Below are 17964 nucleotides of genomic sequence, written 5' to 3' on the forward strand. Positions count from 1 at the left end.
ACTTTATTTAACATCGCACATTCAGTTTATTTGAATTACAAGAGTAATGCATTCAGTCGGCAGGGAAAATACAATCCTATATAACTATATATGTTACACAATATAGAAGTTTGGCACTCGGATCGGTTCATTTTAGGGATGTAAAAAAGCCTAACTGTTCGTTTCGAGCATATTCATTAATCAACACATATATTTCTGTTAAAAATGTGTTCTCTTTTCGCCATACGAGAACTGGAACTGTCATATTAATGCATATGCTTCGAATTCGTGGAAACAGTTTGTCTTCTATTTTTAGGAGTGTATATATTTTATATGTTCATGTATAATAATAATAATTACCGTTATTATTATCATTATCACTATATTAACATCAACGTTAGAGCATTTTCTTAATTATATATTTCCTAGGGATTTTATAGAAATCATGATTAAGGTCACTGTGAATTTGCGCAGCTCTAAAAGACAAATGTTTAAATATTATTCGTCGAAAAATTGACGAGCGCGCGAATCAATAAGTCGATATCGATTGATCGAGCGATTTATTAATTTACTATTAATACTGAAGAGAGTGTATGAATTCATTGTTGTGCGTTCCATACGCCGATCAATTAATACGGTTTAATAAAATTTGTCGTTGTATTGAAGAATTGATTCACGGATAAATTTTTTTCCACGGCGTCATCACGGCTGCTAATTAATTCACGATTAATTTTCTATCGTCACGTAGTATTGACGTAAGAGGATTCATATTCGGTCTATAAGATTTAATAAACTCAACCTTCACGACGTCGACGAGATTAATTTTACATAGAAAAGGACATCGTTATTTTTAGAGGAGTAGAAAAATCGTTAAAATGGGCAATGACAGCGTATAGAGTTATATATTTCGTTTTGATATTTGGAAATTTGGAAATTATAACGGGTCTTTTTGTATACGTTTCAATACGTACATTTCTCGTGTATGTAGAATTTTTTGTTCCAATAGTATAAGATCGTGTGGAAAGGAATAGAGGCGATCTCAAGTAATAAAATGAGAATTTAGAAATCGACGTTATACGACGCGAATCAGTAGAAATACGCGAAAATCTCGTGTAAAAAGATATGTGCGAAAACTCGAAGTATCTTTAGTTGTACTGCTTAATCCTTTGAACGCGCATACGTAGTAATTTTTTTTATTTTTTGTTTTTAGAAAAGTCGCAAATAACTTCTATATATTTTTCATATGTATATAAATCTGAAATACGCATTTTGTAATTTTTTTTTTTTTTTACAAAATTTTACGTGTTATTATATATAAGATTTTTCGCGTCTGATAATGTTTCTACGTGCTTCCGGTATACTCATTTAAACATTTTCGTGACATTTTTAGTCTCGATATCGAGTGTTGGACAATGACTTTTTTTTTTCCTATTTTCCTTTTTCATAAAGAAACGATCATTCGTTCAGAGGAGAAGTATCGCCATAAAGCATGAAAGGAAAAGTATCCCGATTGACGTAGATTTGGCTGAGACGAGAGGTTCGAAAACGTTTCGGATCTCGGCATCGAACCGAGAGGAAAGACAGCGAAATCGACATCGTGTAGGCGTCGTGGGAAAATTTTTTTACAAGACTCGTTAATATCTTAGGCACATTCGATCCACAATAGCGATGATAGTCTCGGGTTTTGTATTCTTTTACATTTAACGAGTGTTTAGCTTTCCCGTTAATCGCGGAAGTATTTTTGCGGTACTAACAAGATACATCGCGAAATATTTTGCGCGAAAACCACGCAAAATTTTACTAGTCGAAATATATGTATACTTAGCACTCTTGTCAGAGTCGTTTATATTGTAACAAAAGAAGAAAAAAATCGATGGAAACTCTGATCCTCGACTTATCGTTAACGATACAAGTATACAATGTTGGGTCGCGGAAGAGTCGATGCCGGGAAAAAGAGTTTCCGTCAAAATTTCCGATATAAAATGGAGGCTTTCGATAATATCCCCTTTCGCGGAGTCAATTATTATTTTTAGGCACATTAAGACCATAGTTAATCGACGATTAGTCTCAAGGTTTCGTAAGAAAAAACAGTCTTGAAATTTGAGAAAGTGTTACGGCCTGTTTCGCTTTAAACGCGAACAGCCCTCCTTTTGCTAGACCCAATATTGATTTCTTCTTAGCAAGGGATTGTTGGTCCTTTGCGCGGTGCTCGATTGGCAAGGTAGATCGGATGTATCGAAACTGCTCCATTCGTCCCCATCCGCGACACCGTACGGATATTTCGCGGAAACATCCATTTCGGATCCTGTGATACTTTCCAGGGGGCTGAGGGGTATCACTTTGCATTGAGGTAGGGTCGACGTCATGGTCGGTAGAACTGGCAATGGAGTACTTGCTGTCACGCTGTTATGATCGTTCGCGTAACGTTTCACGTGAGGGGTGACGGGCATTAAATGGTCCGGAGGTCTCGGCAGAGGCATCACACCCACTGCTGGGGTCGGTTCTGGCTTCTCCTCCTCGGCATGTTTGTATTTATTTTGCCTACACCTAATAGTGATTATCACCACTACACCGAGTAAAAATACGCCTAGTAGCATCCCTAGAATTAACAGGTAATCGTTGCTCATGTTGGGCGCGATCGCCATTTCACCCTCGTGACCTACCGGGTCCATCGGACCACCTAACGTGATGTTATATTCATCCATGTCGAGTTTGACGCGAAAATCGAACTCGCCCACGGCTGGTTGAAAGATGGAGGCCGCTAAGATAAACGCGAAGCTATCGATTACCCCGTCGTATTCCATCGTTGGAATTTTTTTGCAAACCATATAAATCACACCCGACATCACCTCTTGATGAGAGAATTTGCTTACCTCTTTCTCTCGAGTTCCTCGTTTCTCGCCGGACGAGAAGGAACTTCTTATGATTCTCTTTATTTTACCAAATTTCGGCTTTTTGATAATCGTGTATACCGGATTGCTGCTCGTCAATTTAGCCAATGGCGTCGCATCCATATACTGCAACGTTATTCTAGTCTTCTCGCCTGCCAGAGCGATCATAGGATTTATAATCATCAGAGGTACTACCTTGATGTCGATTCTTATACGCTTCAGTTCGAATCCGCTCAATCGTGCGGTCAGCTCGAGACTGTCGTTCGACACGGTCATATCCGTTTGCATGAACATGACGCTTTTCGACAGTAAATCTGTTTGTTTGAAACTAGCCGCCGCTCCATCGCGCACGTACAACACGCCATACTTTGGGGTTGTCGTTATGTCGTAAATGACCAAATCTTGCCTCGCGTTAGTGTCTAGTTTCACAGTGCTCTCGGAAATTAGAGCTACGTTCGACCCTTGCTGCAGATTTACAGGACCTAAGACGGTGACGTTCAGTTTGATAGGTAAAACGTAGACGTTGAACACCGTGTACACCGGGTTGAACCGTCCATCCCAAACTCTGAAGTAAAATGAGGCCGCTTGAAGAGGTCCGTTGTGCTCGTACACCAATCGATTGGAATCAACGTCGTGCTGCGTGAATTTGTTCACTTGACGAACTTCCGAGATATTCTCGTCGAACGGTAGAAGCAATAGACGACCGAACGTCGGCTTGGATATCACGTCGTATACGATCTCTTCTGGCGGAGTGTCCGGATCGGTCGTTAACAAGTTCTCTCTGGTTATCGTTTGATTCTGATTTTGAACCACCGTGATGGACGGTGCGTTTGTGATTAATTTGAATGGCTCGTCGTTGACGGGTTCGATTATCACCGGAATACTCGTGTTGCACAGAAGGATGTGACCAGGAGTCAAGTAAAGAGAAAAATTGATACGATCTTGCAAAGTATCCGAATGATCGTGATAATAGGCGATCTTGCCACCTTCGATCTGGGGTTGAGAGAAAGTGGTAACGTTTAAATCCGGGAGAATCATCACGTGGCCGTGACTAGGTTGATTGACCAGCCTCGAGAGTACCGCCGGATTCTCGATTCCAGCGTGAGTTTGAAGGAACGACACGATTCCGCTTATGTTCATCACTACCTGAGCCGAACCACCTTCTTCGACCCTCACGTTCTTTATGGAGATATATCTGTCCAATCCACCGCTGGAGACCGAGATATCTATTTGAAATACCTGCGAAGGAAGATGTAGCAAGGTTAAAACGATTTCACGCGTACAGATATATTACGGTTGTTTAACGAGTCTTAGATAAAGATTATTGTAATCTCGCCTGATTGGTTAAGGATTCCGCGAAATGTGCTTCCACGTCGAACGTGAACGAATCGTTGGCAGTCAGATCCATAAATTGTTTGGTATGTTCGTAGAAAACTTTGCTATTGTTAACGTCCGTTTGCGTGAATCGTTCGACGTTCAACCATGCACCCTCGCTCGTCTCCATGATGATTTTTCCAAGATGCGGTCCATTTCGCACCGTATATTTTATCTCCCGAGTCTCGTCCGAGCATTTGGTCAACAGTAGTTTGCTCGATATCATTTTTCTGGTCAAGGGAAAAACGTTCAAAGCAACGTTTTGCTCGATGTTGAATCGAATCGGTTTCGTGGTCACCGGTATCGTATAAGATTCCGTAGCGTGTACTCCATCGTGGAGCACGAAATTGAATTCGGCGTCGGATCCATCTGGAACGGAAAATCTTTTAAGAAATTTGAGTTTACGAATAAGTAGGAAATAATTTCTCACCATAACATACTTACTCGTATGCGTGAACATGACTTCGGATCGATCGATTTGTTCCTGAGTGAAATTGTAAATATCCACCCCCGGGGAAGATTTTAACGAGATTAATCCATTTCGAACTCCGCTCACGTTAAATGTTATATCACGTGCCGTGGTATCGTTATCAACAGCCGCTAAATTATCGGGCGTTAACGTGATCGATCCACCTTGCCAAACGGTTAATTTCGTCCTATTAACCAGCGCAGGCACCTCGTCGTTAACGGGTTGCACTGTCACCAAAACGTCGAAGGGTTCGCTGATTTTATCCCCCGCAATGAGGACCATCTTGAACGAATCTGTGGGAAATTCATCCCCGTTGTGTTTGTACAATATTATTCCACCGTTCAGATGTTTGAACGAGGATTTCTTCGTCTCGGAATTCTTGGTCGATTCCAGAATCGTACCGTGTTTCGGTTTTTCCTCGATTCGAAAATTCGTCACCTTGTTGGAATAGTAAGGGGTTAGGATAGAAAAGTTGGTTTCATCGAGAATAGTACTCTTTCCCTCGACCACGACGATACCCTTCGCCTCGACGTAAAGTTTTTCCGGAACGATCACAAAATTGACGTTCAGATCGCGTAGCCAAGTTATTCCGTTCGTCGCGTCGACGACAAATTTATCGTTGGTCTGATTCATCACGGATTGCACGTAGAACACGCGACCCTCGTTTATCATGCTTTGATCGAAAGATTTCACCGCGTTTCCGATATAATCCTCTCGAGTCTCGTCGCTATGCTCGTCGTGAATTTGTAGCTCCAGATATCCATTCTGCGGCCACTCTTTCAAAAAATATACTATTTCGGACTCTGGTATCTTGGGATGCATGATCTCGAGACTTTTTCTGTTCAACAAGATACTGGTGGCTTCCTCCACGAACACCGTTTTATTGTTTTGAACGATCAATGCTTGCCAATAACTTTCGGGATAAATTTTAATCGGGAACAACCCCTCTGCCTCCGCACCCTTTGTCGATACCTTGAATTTAAAATCGTCCCTCGTCAAAGATCCTCCGAGATGTTTGTACAACACTATTCCATAACGCAAATTCTCTTTGTTGAATGCATTAGTTTCTCTACCGTGCTTCAACAGCACCCCGTGCTTCGGTTTCTCCAGTATCGCGTATTTGATGTCTTTGTCCGTTGTGTACACATTCGTTTCAACGTCCAACTCGTTCGGACGAAGAGCGACCGATCGATTGAACTGCACCACGGACCCGTTGCTCTCTCTCAATCTCACGTAAGGTGGGCTGGCCTGAATTTCAAGGACACCGGCCGTGTAAAAGTAACCGTCGGTAACGCCGAACTCAAATTTTCCATGATCCTCGCCCTGATGTTTAAACAATATCTGACCGTCGTCGACGTCTTGTTGACTGAACTCGTGTATCTGCGAGGTGGGATTGGTTATCCTGTATATTCCATTCCTCTGCGTGTCCCTTCTCGTGTACATCAACTCGCTAGGCTTCGTGTCGATATCCTTGTCCGTATAGGCAAGATCCTTGTTCGTGAGTAATCTCTCGCCCTTGGAAACCACGTGGAACACCTTGTGAACCACACGTTCCGGCGCGTTGTCGTTCTTCATCGTCACTTCGACGCGAAACACACCCACGTACATGAAATCAACAACGTCCGAGGCGGTAGCGACGAATTGGAACGAGTCTTCCCTCGTCTCCGAGTCGTCGTGAACGTAGTACACTTTTTGGGACGAAAGTTCCTCGGAGGTGAAGTAGGAGGTGTTATTCCGCGAGTGAGACTTGGAATTGTTGGTGACGGTCAACCAACCGTGATGCGGAACTATGGTCAAGTTGTAGATCAACGATGTAACACCGTAATCCTTTGGATTCGTTCGAACAATTCTTAGTGGTACTCTGGATCCCTCGTCGACCCTCACGGTTTCCACGCTGTCCAACGGTTTCACGTTCTTGCTGAGATAATGCCTGAACTTGAACGCGGAGTGTAAATCGATGCATTGCGGCGCGCTCACTTTGAAACCGAATTCGTCCAGAATCGTGGAATAGGCCCTCTTGAACAATCGATATTTCAATTTGCCGGAATCGATATCCTCTTGAGCGAACCCGTCTCCGACTTGTAGTTTTCGGCTCGAAAGGAACAAATTACCGTATCTTGGTCCCGTGGTCACGGTAAAAACGATCTTGTTGGCCGCGGTTATCAGCGGGTTCGTTTGATACCTTAGATTTTGCCCGGTGACGATCACTTCCGCCACGTTGGTGAAGTTAACGGGTATCCTCTTGGCTTCTTTCAACTCGAGATCGATGAAAGTGATCCGAAAATCGTAGGTGTGTTGAGCTCTCACCTCTCTAACGCTGGCTTGAAACTTAAACTCGTCCTGATTCGGGCTTCCCTCGTTGTGAAGATACCGTATCGTGTGCAACTCGATGTCCCTGCTCGTGAAATGATCGACGTTGATCCAGCTGCTCGAGACGTCCTTGAGCTTCTGAATCGTGCCAAATTGCGATTTCGAGACGATGTCGTAACGTATATCGATGGTGTTGTCGTCGGAATTCGTGGTGAAAGAGAGATTGGCCGGTGTCAGGTACGAATAGGATCGATGCACCACGACCAATCCCGTGTTGTGCATCAACTTGATCTCTAAAGGATGAGCCGCCACCCTTAAACTCGCCGGTTCGCTGTTTTCTATACCATCGCTCACCTGAAGATCAAGCTTCGCGTTCGGTTTCGCTGAAAAACGTAATTGAACCGAATGAAACGTTTGAATCGTTAATAAACCGATAATCGTGCTCTCGCATAGACAGCAATTAAACGACAATAATGATGTTTGTTTGCATAGTGAATATCGATGAAGCTGCGTTACCGTTTCCACGGTGTACGTATGCAATTAATCCTTGCATTAATTCAGCCTGGGTAAACGTGTCGATAGGTCGCGACGGATAAGTCACTCTTTCCACGTATCCAGCGTCCGCGTCGGTACGTAAGACCGTATAAACCAACATGTCTGACGGTGTGTCGGCATCGATCGCCCAAATTAATTCTTTCGTTAAGATTTTCCTCGTGCCCTACGGATAATTAAGTGGATTTAGTTATATTTCCATCGTTTCGTCCTTCTAATTAAATACTCTGATTCGTTGGTCGTATTTCCGTATTTCCGTATTTCCGTGTATCGTATTAATAATAATAATTGTTGAAATAAAAAATTTCAATCGCGGTCAATTTTAGAAGAATTTATCGGATAGAAGCATCAAGATTTTTCATTTCAGAATTGATTTCGAATATTCGATGTTTTTTATATATATCGCGAGAGTAGATTTTCACGACGAAAGAAATTATTTCATTTAGGAAGATCGCGACTCTAAGTGGTTAATTAAGGGCAACGAACGACTGGAGCGACTTAAATCGATTTCGTTACTCCACTTCCACGTTCGTTCAAAGATACGAATGTTGAAAACAGTTCACAATTTCTTCGATTCCCGATTAATTGATTTAGCGAAAGGTCGCCTGAAGCGTTGCGAACTGTTTCGCGTCAATTACGTTCACGTGGCTTTGAACTTTTTGATTCATTGGAAAATTTCTTTGCGCGACAAAAATCTCTCGGAAAATTATATATATATATATATACACACATATATATGGTATAGACGTTTGTATCTCACCTGAGCGAGTCGTAGCACTTTTGCGGTCAATATTTCGAGCAATGGGGGATCATTAACGGGTGTAACGTTGACGTGAAGCGGAAACCTAAGTCGTCCTTGAAGGTAGCCTGGCAACGCGTAACCAGCTCCTGCCACTAACGTCACTTCCAGAATCATACTGTCCTCCGTGGTTTCACTGCCGTCATGCATATATTGTATCTGCCAAGAAATTTGATCGTAATGACGAGACGATGCAGTGGCACGTGTTAAATAATGTTTCTAGAACGTATAAATATGTGTGCGCCTCTGCTCTGTACTACGAGTATACTACGCTATAAAGAGTATGCTATAACAATTGCTGCGTAACGGAGTCGAGAAATTCATCGAGCGCGGTGACATTAGGGAAAATTAAAAAGGAAATGAGCAAAAAAAATGGGCCATGAACCGGTCGTTAACGAGACGTTTATTTCATTTTATTTCATGATTTATTCACGACAGAGACGCGGCCATAAGATGAACTTTTCAATCTCCCTTCCCCGGCCAACGGTCTTCTTAACGAACCAATAAACTCTCTTAATATCTCGAGACTCGTGTCTTCCGCGTGGCTTGCCGTTTTTAAAATTAAACTTCCTTAAAGATTCCCTTTGCATTTTTCCATCGGTGAATCATTACCGGTGTTAAATCTGCCGTCTGTTCCCAGTTAGAATTAATTAAAAAAGCGGACGAGTTATAAATCGACGATTAGCATAGCGAATTCCTCCAATATCTCGATACATCCGATCGTGGGAATAAAATTTCGTTCATTCGAAACGACGTGGAGAACGGTTTAACGGATAAGTGATCTCGGTCCCGACGTTCACCCTTACAAAAAACCGTTAATAAGCGGTGGTGGTGTTTATAAATAGGACAGTGTCGGTGGATAAATCGGGTGCAAGTAGAAGAGGAACAGACAACCGAGAGAGTAGTGACGACACGAGCACGGTACGTGGCCCCCCCACGGTTCTAAAGTTAGGTCCTTGTGCCGCGAACTATCTATAGCTCGTGGTCCTATGACAAATTCGAATAATTCGTGTGTGATTTTCTTCGTTATTTTTCTCCTTTTTCCTCCTCGAATTAATCGGATATCGGATATAAATTGACCGATCGATCGTATGACATTTAATGGACATTTGAAAAAAATTTGTTGTTGTACGACAATAGAGTAGAAAATTTATTCACCTTATTTCGATCGATGTCTCGAAGAGTGAAAGTATGTTCGGTTCTGGTAGTTAAGAGATCCAGAGTGAGGGTACCGTAAGTGGGCGGCGTTATCAAGGTGAAGATAACACCGTCCTCTTCCACCCCATATTTAGCGATGTCTAGTACCATGGCAATGTTATCGCTCGTCACCAGCACATGTCCTCCTTCGCATACCAGTAGGGGACTCGATGACAGTATTTCCAAGTTCACGGGTAAATTTGCTTTCGAGTGAGTCTGAAATTCGAAATCGAAGCTTCTTGTATGAATCCAAATTTTCTTCTGGAAAAATATATGGAAAAAATGTTGACGAAAGGAAGGCAAAAGCCTTCGTTTCGTTATTAAAAATGTAAAAATCTCTAAGGAAAGAAATACATGGTGGAACGATTGCTCGCGACAAAAGCGATCGATTGTTATTTACCTCGTAATCCTCGGCATGATTCGGATTGATACACGATAGTTGGTCGCAGTCGCACTTAAACGAGCTGACACCCAGTTGAGAGCAAACTCCCCCGGAAACACAGGGATCAGCCTCGATACAGGGAAATCCCCAAACGCAGCCGACCACGATGCCCTGGCTGATTTTAACATCCGGTAGACCGAGCTCCTTGTTATCCAACATCATATTTCTCAGGCAACCCTTGTAGCTCACGTCACCGGATTTAAGACCTTTCCCGAACGCCTTGGCGCGTTTGTTGAGCTCGGTACCGCCGATGTACAGGGTGTCGGCCAGATCCAGGTAACGATTCCCGCCGGAGGGCAAGCTGATGGTTTTTTCTTGGCGATCGACCGTGATCCCGATCCCGCTCGGATTGAAATCGACGGCGACCCGGTGCCATTTGCCGTCGGCCACCGGTGTGCCGTGTATCAACTCGGTCGGTCCATTCCCTTTGTTCATCAGAAGTCGAATTTTACCCTCGAACAACTCGATCCCGAGGTAATCGGCGTACGAGGATTGGCCGGTGTTGTAGAGCAGCAGCCCGCTCTCCTCTCCCGTCTTCAACTCGAATTCCCATCTACCGAACAAAGAGGATGGTGAAGAAGGGGGGTGGTTGATCGAATGGGGCTAAAATTGAAAGGAAGTCGTTCGTCGAACTTCGCTTGGCCGCGACTACGAACTCCGTCACGAACCTGTGTTCACGAGTGAACGCGTGCCGGATACAAGCTAAGCCCAAGATATTAGAGAATAATGTTAAAACTTGCCGGTTAACAACATTCCCGGTTAGTAGTAAGCCGAGTTAGAATTTCGCAGTTGACTTGTTCGGATCCGCGACTAACGCGTTTCCTTGAATGGACTCGCTTCAAACCGTTAGCAGGAGTGAGGAGGAGGAGGAGGAGGAGAAGGGGGGCCGCGCGAAACTTGCACTTTCTTAACAGTTTCAAGGGAATTATCCGATCGTTTGCATCTTTTACGGGGAAGATTGGTCGATTTAGCGAGCGAAACTTGACTCGAAATTGATTTATACGTAATTTCTAACAAACGTTTGAAAATCCCTTCATTCGAACATCGATAAAACGATATTGCCTCCCGTGATGAAAGTAGCGCGTAGTTCGAGTGCGCTATTGACGCGCGATGAAAACGGCATTAAATCGGCGTGATATTATTTGGAGAGGAAGCTAAATGAATCGTGCGTTAACGATTGATGACTTAGGAATCATCCCTGTATTGATGATTTTTTTCTTTTCTCTCTCTCTCTCTCTCTCTCTCTCTATAAAATTTCCGCGTTTAAACGAGAAATGAATGAAAAAATGACGATTGCACGAAATTAACGATCGTTCTCGGACGGTTGAATCGAGTCGCGATTAACGTTTTTGTTTACACGATTTATTCAAGTCGAGGTTGGTCAAAAGCGTTTAAGAGGGCCGTCTAAACGACACCGGTGCTTTCATTTCCGACGGGATGTTTGCCGTGGACGCCGCTCGTTCCGTAGCACCGACAGAATTCATCAGAGCTCTGGATATCCCAAGGATGTTCGACGTACAATACATAGAAGCGAAGGGGGGAACCAGGATTGTTGGCATTGTTTCGAAACGGTTGCCACGATACGCAACAGGTATTACGCTGTTACCTTTATTCTCCGAAGCGAGCGTTGAATTAAGAATCGCAACGAGTATGCTTTTAATTTTCCAGAGACAAAGACTTTCGGGATTGTATCTACGTTGCGCGCATCGCGATGCGATTCGATTCGATTCGAAAGACTTGTGAAACCGCTGCTCCAAATCCTCGGAGAGATAAAAAAATTGCTTCGTTCGGGAGTATCGAACTCGAGTATCGAAACGCGGTCGGATTATCGGTATCGCGTATTTCTTAATCGAGAAAAGTAATTTGATTATGCGCGTTTTAATTAAAATTCTCGCGGGAGAAAATTCTACATTTCTATCATTATTATTTTCAAGGAATTTTACAATATTCGGTTACAGATTATTTCCCATGCATTGTGATGCGAAATGTTAATTTAAAGGAAATAAAAATAGGATAGACGCGAGACTATTGGGAGAATCTGTGTGAGTTCGATCGATTAATGACGAACGGCGACAGACGACGGAGAGTCTAAATATCTTATAAATCATACGTATACGCGCACAACGAGTACAGATATTACGAAGCAAGATGGATCGATATACGAAAGAGATCTGGCGTGTCTTTCGATATTTATTCAATTCACTCCTCTCTTGGTACAATTCTCACAGTGGTATTAATTTCACAAACATCGTTTTTCATTTAGTCGAAGAGACAGATAGAGAGAGACATAGAGAGAGAAAGAGAGAGAGAGAGAGAGAGAGAGAGCAAAAAGAAAAACGAGAAAAAGAGAATAAGAGATTTACTATTGCGATTCGTCGAACCAATCAAACCTCTTGTTCCCAAAAGTCTTTGTTATTCTGAAAAGTGGGATCAAAGTGTTTTCCTAGAGGATACGAGCAGACATCGTTCTAACTAGTAACGATGCCCTCGTTGTAACGTGATTGCGGTTTTTGTTTGGAGCTTTCCAAGATGCTTTGCCAACGTCCCCGTGGGTTTTCACCGTTAAAAAGTGGTGCAGACATTCGTCAAAGGTTTTCACAGGGACGTTAAAAACTTTACCGGTATTTTTCAAGGAAGAAATTCATCGCAGATACGTTGGACGAAAAAAAAAAAAAATATCCATTTTCGATATTATTCGATTGATGGCCGCTATCCTTCCAACAACGTGCTTCGTTGCGAAGCATCTTGATAAATATCGTATTCTAAATTTAAACAAACCGGCTCGAGTATGACCCAATTTAAATCGAAAGGGAATCGAATTAGCCTTGCCGTCGTGTCGCTATCTCGTTTTTACTTCATGAAAATTGTTTATTCGATTATTAACGCTTTACCAACGTTTGGCACGGTGCACACGCACGCTAACTTGTAGTCACCGTTTAGTTTCGATAAACGCGCGCTCGACTATTCGCAAACTGGCGCTAAAATTGACTTGGAAACTAAATTTCATATTTATCCCGCCGCTTTAAACGGGGCACGCATCAAATATTGTCGTTAGTTTATATCCATAGCGGTTTGGCCGTCTATCGACAATTTCTGAAACCGCTAATAACAGCTGTTCGGTTGACGAAGTGTCAGACGCGAGGTTCGTTTCGCTGTAATTTCGTTAGGTCGATTCATTTCCCGATTCGGAAAATCGTGTACGTACGTATATGCACGTGTACGCGCGTATGTTTCATTGCGACTGATGCTTATGTAAGCGAAATCGGTTTGCGCGAGCCCCTGATATTTCGAAAGCGAGGAAATAGACACGACGAGTAATTAAATGGATACGTTTTCGTTATCGGGCAGCTCAGTTTGAATACGAATTAATTTGATTAGTTAGGGAAATATCTCGAAAGATATATTCTCGAACGAGGGATATTCGAGAATCTCGTAAAGTGCGCGTTCGAGTATAATTTATACACGATGAAAAGACGCTTTTGGTGTTACGTACTTGGATCCCGAGCGTGGAATGGGTCTTGGGATCGCTGTGAACGCACCATCCTCCACGAAACTAACTTCCGTGCTCCTCGTAGCGTCGAATTCCGGTGAACAGCTCCACGTAACGGCGGTGGCCTCCGACTGGCCTTTCCTCGACTTGGCGTATTCTATTACTCTGGCGCCATTGTAGATTATGTCAGCCATACAGCCTCGCAAGTAATCCGTGTGTCCTGCGGAACAGAGAAAGAAAGGGAGAGAGAGAGAGAGGAGGGGAGGGGGACGTTACAAATTGAAAGAAAAATGTATTCTCGTCTACCACGCGTGTACGGATAGAAACACGTTTTACCTCGACGTTATTGCCGGAGGAAAATGCGCGCTCGATTAATTCACACGGAGAAGCACAACGTCTCGAAGGATTTTACTCGAATCGTTTGAAATCGCGAGAGACTTTCTCGAATTGGCGTTTTCGCAATTGCCTTTGAACGAGGTGAGCTCGCGCGGGCAAATAACGAAACGGGTCGGATATTAAACTCGATGGCCAGAACTCGATTCTTATAGTCTCGCCGGAACACAGGGAACGCGGTGGCACACTTTGGCACCGGTTCACGAGGTATCATTCAACGGCAGAGGTTTTCGCGAAAGAGTGGTGTAATGAAAGCGTCAGTTGCAAACCGCATCGGGGTTGATGGCCAGATAATCTCAGTTTCGTCGGCTGCCAGGGAACGAACTAGGCTATCGAATCCACCTACGAATTGTGCGATTCGCCAAATACGATTCGTCGAAAGGATGATAATCGTCCGCGCGAGATTGCTGTTAATTTATTATTTCGAAGGAACGCGAACGCGTCGATGTTTCGAAGATTGGAAGATTTCGATTTACTCGTCCGATCAAAGGATCAATCGGAGGTGTTCGCTCGAACGAATCTTATTGTGTTAGGTTGTGGCGGGTATCGGTCTCCAAGTTGGCTTGATCCGGTTGGCAAGACGTTGTTGACTCGATACCTGCGGCGGGAAACGCATAAGCGAAAATTGAAGGGGTGTTTTGGGACGGGACTCGGTGATGACATTTTCCGGTGTAGTGGTGTATAAACCTCGGCAATAAACCGAGCCGTTCATAGTGCGGTGAATCGTTCATCCCGCAACTTTGCCGCAGCTACCATTCTACGTGATCCTTTCGCGTGCTCCACGATTATATTAATTGGAGAAGTTTCGAAAACGGTTTTTCCTCCGGGCGACTGAAGATACCGCGGATAACCGCTAAATGGACCGAGGTCACTGGAAAATGTCCCCTCTAGGGGAGGGAGAGGTCGATACCACCTCTCCTCGGAGTTGGTTTTAAGGATCTGCTCGCGAATGAAACGCGGTACGAAACGTTTTGCGGAAGACTCGAGATATAACCCGAGACAAACGAGTTCCGGTTTATATTCGCGTGATTCGTACTATTCGCCTCGTATTAATTCGAGGAGGGAAGGGAAAACCGTGGGAGAGGAGGAAATAACGTTGGTCGGGAACGATGCGAAATATACGACGTGTTCTTTCGCGCGTTATATTGCGATTTTTCGTCGCCGCGGAGACAATAATATCGGAACGTCGGGATGAGAACGATTCGCCCGTGATAGCGACCGTGAAACCGAGCCATAAAATAAATAATTTCCCGTTTCGTCACATTCAAGACTGTTCAATTTATTTGGATGTAACCGTGATCGAATATCTCGCGATGGAACATTGACATCGACGTCTCGGTATATACTTTTATTGATTTCTCCCTTTCGCGGTATCGAATGTGTATCTATCGGCTAGTATTCTCTATATTTTCGCGTAGCCGCGGGAACGCTATTCGATAAATCAAACTCATGCTGAGGATTTCATTTTCGATCGTACACGTATATATATATATGCGTATAACGTGGATGAGTTTTTTTAACCCTGTCCAGATATCCTTGCGAAGATGATAAAAGATGATTTTTTTTTCTACGTGGATGATAAAAGCTTTTAAAATTAAAAATGGATATAAATTCCATGTTATAACGCAGATATTACTGCTTTATTTTGTTACAAGATCGATATAATATGTTTCGTGAAAGACGAGACAAAGTATCGTTATTTCAATGACGAAGGAAATATTTCGATATGATTGTAATCGATAATCGCGTTTCGAATTAAAAAAGGATTAATCGAAACTCGTAACTTTTTCTTCGATTAACGGTAGAAAAACGTTTAAGATGCATAGATGCAACTTGTCCAATTTTTCCCTCGTCGCCCTTAATCCGCAGAGAGTCGAAAAAGCATTCGAGTCTCGGAGTTAGATTAACATCCTATACTCGGTTTCATGCATATTTCAACGAGATGGATGGAAAATGAATAAAAGTCGTCGCGATTTCAACTTTGCGGGGCAAACCTTTCTTCTTTCTCTTCCTCGATTTCGCGCGAGGATCGTTTCCAGGTCTTGTTTTAACGTGGAATGAACGGCCGCGAGAATGCCGTATACGAAAAACGAAGGAATTGTCGGGGAACATCGCGGCATAGCGTTGGTTCTTTTCCTTCTGTTCTTTATTCCTCGACTCGGTTGAATTTAGCGGGGTATCGCGGGACAGCAGGAATTAATAAGAGGTTCTCTGGAGGGGTAGGGGAGCACGGCTATGTCGTACCATGGGGTACAAATGAATTGTCATGAATATGTAAATTGAATTTCGAGCTGGTCGTCGAGCGTTGCACGAGATGCTCGGGGGAATAACGGTGGGGAACGAGCATGGTACGCTCTCTGTTTGTACTGATCGTATTCAATTTGGAACGCGTCACCTCGGTCGCCTTCCGATGAATTTTTGCTTTTTAGAGACAACTAGCCTCTATCCGTATCGCCCTGCTCTCTCGTGGATCGCGGTTGTTGCCGTTCGCCTCGAGGCAAAACCCCGGATCCGTTCATTCCATCGCGCGTTACCGATTTTACCCGCGAAAGTAGGTTCGAGAGATACAAGGGAACCGAGTTCGGCAGCGCGGAAACGTGGTAAAATTCGCGGAGCGGAGAAGAAAGGGGAATTTCGCGTTTCAAATTCGTAATTTCATAATATATTTCTCCACTTGGATTGCTTTTCATCGAGTATAAATCTCGTCAAAGATAATGCTCGGTTCCGAAATAGCTTTTCATCACCGCGTCGAAACGCGATGTTTCTCTCGCTCGAGTAGACACGCTATAATATATCCGATTTACGATTTCACGGTTGCGATTAACAGGTCGCGTTGAACGACCATCCCTCGCCCGAACCCTCGACACGATTTCATCTTCGTCGATGAAGAAGATCGATGATCGATCCACCTAGCCCCTAGACTAGAAATTAGGTTTAGAGAGAAGAGCCGGTGTCGCGGTGTCCCGTGTTATCAGAATATTCTCCGCGCTAATCTCGCTCAATGACCGTTGCTGATGGTCCACGTCAGTGATGGATGGAGTAAATATCCCTAGTGACGTACACTAAATAATATTTCACTAGATCGATGTCGAAAGATATAGACTGGTTGATTTGATATATGGCATTTGATATATGGGAATCAATCTTAATTTGCAATCTCTTTTCTTTTCAACAGATGTTTGCTCTCGCTTCGTCGTTTGTTATTAACCGCCACCGGATCGAAAGTCTTATCTTTTTTCCCCTCTCGTTGTTACGAAATATATAAAACGGTAAAAAATGTATTCGTTTCCAGAATAGAAGATTATTAAAAATATCGAGTTAATAGGGACGAGTTTATTAGCCTCGTGTATCTTTTCTTAAATGGGATATTTTATCTTTTTTTTTTTTTTACCCTCTGGATTTAACGATAATCGTATAATAACTATTCGAGAACGATTCGAAGACGTGTATTCAGAAATGTTAAAAAGAAAAATAAAAGCGCGAATCCGCGAAAAATAAGTTAACTTATTCGGACGATTCTAACGATTCTAATGATTCATCGTGTATTTTTATCCGCGCGATCATCCTCTGCCTCTTTTCTCTTCTTTTTCTTCTTTCTCTTCTTTATTTTTTTTTCTTTTTGTCAAATTCGCGTCAATTCATTTTCGCAAACGATCGTACAGGCTAATAGCGTGGACAATTTGAAATCTAAAAATTTTTAGGTGAGAATGCTTCTGGTAAATTCGATTGTTCCATCGTTGGCCTGCGTGTTCCCCGAATCGTGGACTCCGTTGTTTCTATTGTACAGTGAGAAAATCTGTACAATAGAGTGGATATTTCGCCGCAGCAAACGCAAAACGAATATTTGAACTCGGGGTTTGTTGTTGTCGGATTCTGATCGCGTAACACGCATCTCTGCCTGTCCCTCTGTAATCCGTTTGAAGTTGCGGAAATATGAATTTTTATACTGGCTGTACATTGAACTCAAAGTGTGGGACTCGTCAAATCTAGTTACACTCGACTACGTCGATGAAATATTTTTCGTCAAACGTCCTTATATTGTTTTTTTTTTTTTTTTTTTTTTTTTTT

At 43.1% G+C, this 17964-nt stretch overlaps 1 protein-coding gene across 1 annotated transcript in view; it reads right to left on the reverse strand.

Annotated features, from left to right (window-relative positions):
* Positions 1-454: 454 nt before the first annotated feature.
* Positions 455-17964, reverse strand: part of LOC122718381 (chondroitin sulfate proteoglycan 4) — a 30179-nt gene continuing 12669 nt past the window's right edge. Inside the window, exons 4-11 of the mRNA XM_043943371.1 lie at positions 13507-13723; positions 9972-10566; positions 9533-9787; positions 8336-8533; positions 7540-7741; positions 4689-7406; positions 4207-4613; positions 455-4109 (exon numbers count right to left, since the gene is read on the reverse strand). Coding sequence (XP_043799306.1) covers positions 2133-4109; positions 4207-4613; positions 4689-7406; positions 7540-7741; positions 8336-8533; positions 9533-9787; positions 9972-10566; positions 13507-13723 — 6569 coding nt within the window. The 3' untranslated portion in view covers positions 455-2132. The remainder of the gene's footprint in view (positions 4110-4206; positions 4614-4688; positions 7407-7539; positions 7742-8335; positions 8534-9532; positions 9788-9971; positions 10567-13506; positions 13724-17964) is intronic.

This window comes from Apis laboriosa, unplaced genomic scaffold (assembly GCF_014066325.1).
Source record: "Apis laboriosa isolate Shangri-la unplaced genomic scaffold, ASM1406632v1 scaffold62_cov152, whole genome shotgun sequence".
NCBI lineage: Eukaryota > Metazoa > Arthropoda > Insecta > Hymenoptera > Apidae > Apis > Apis laboriosa.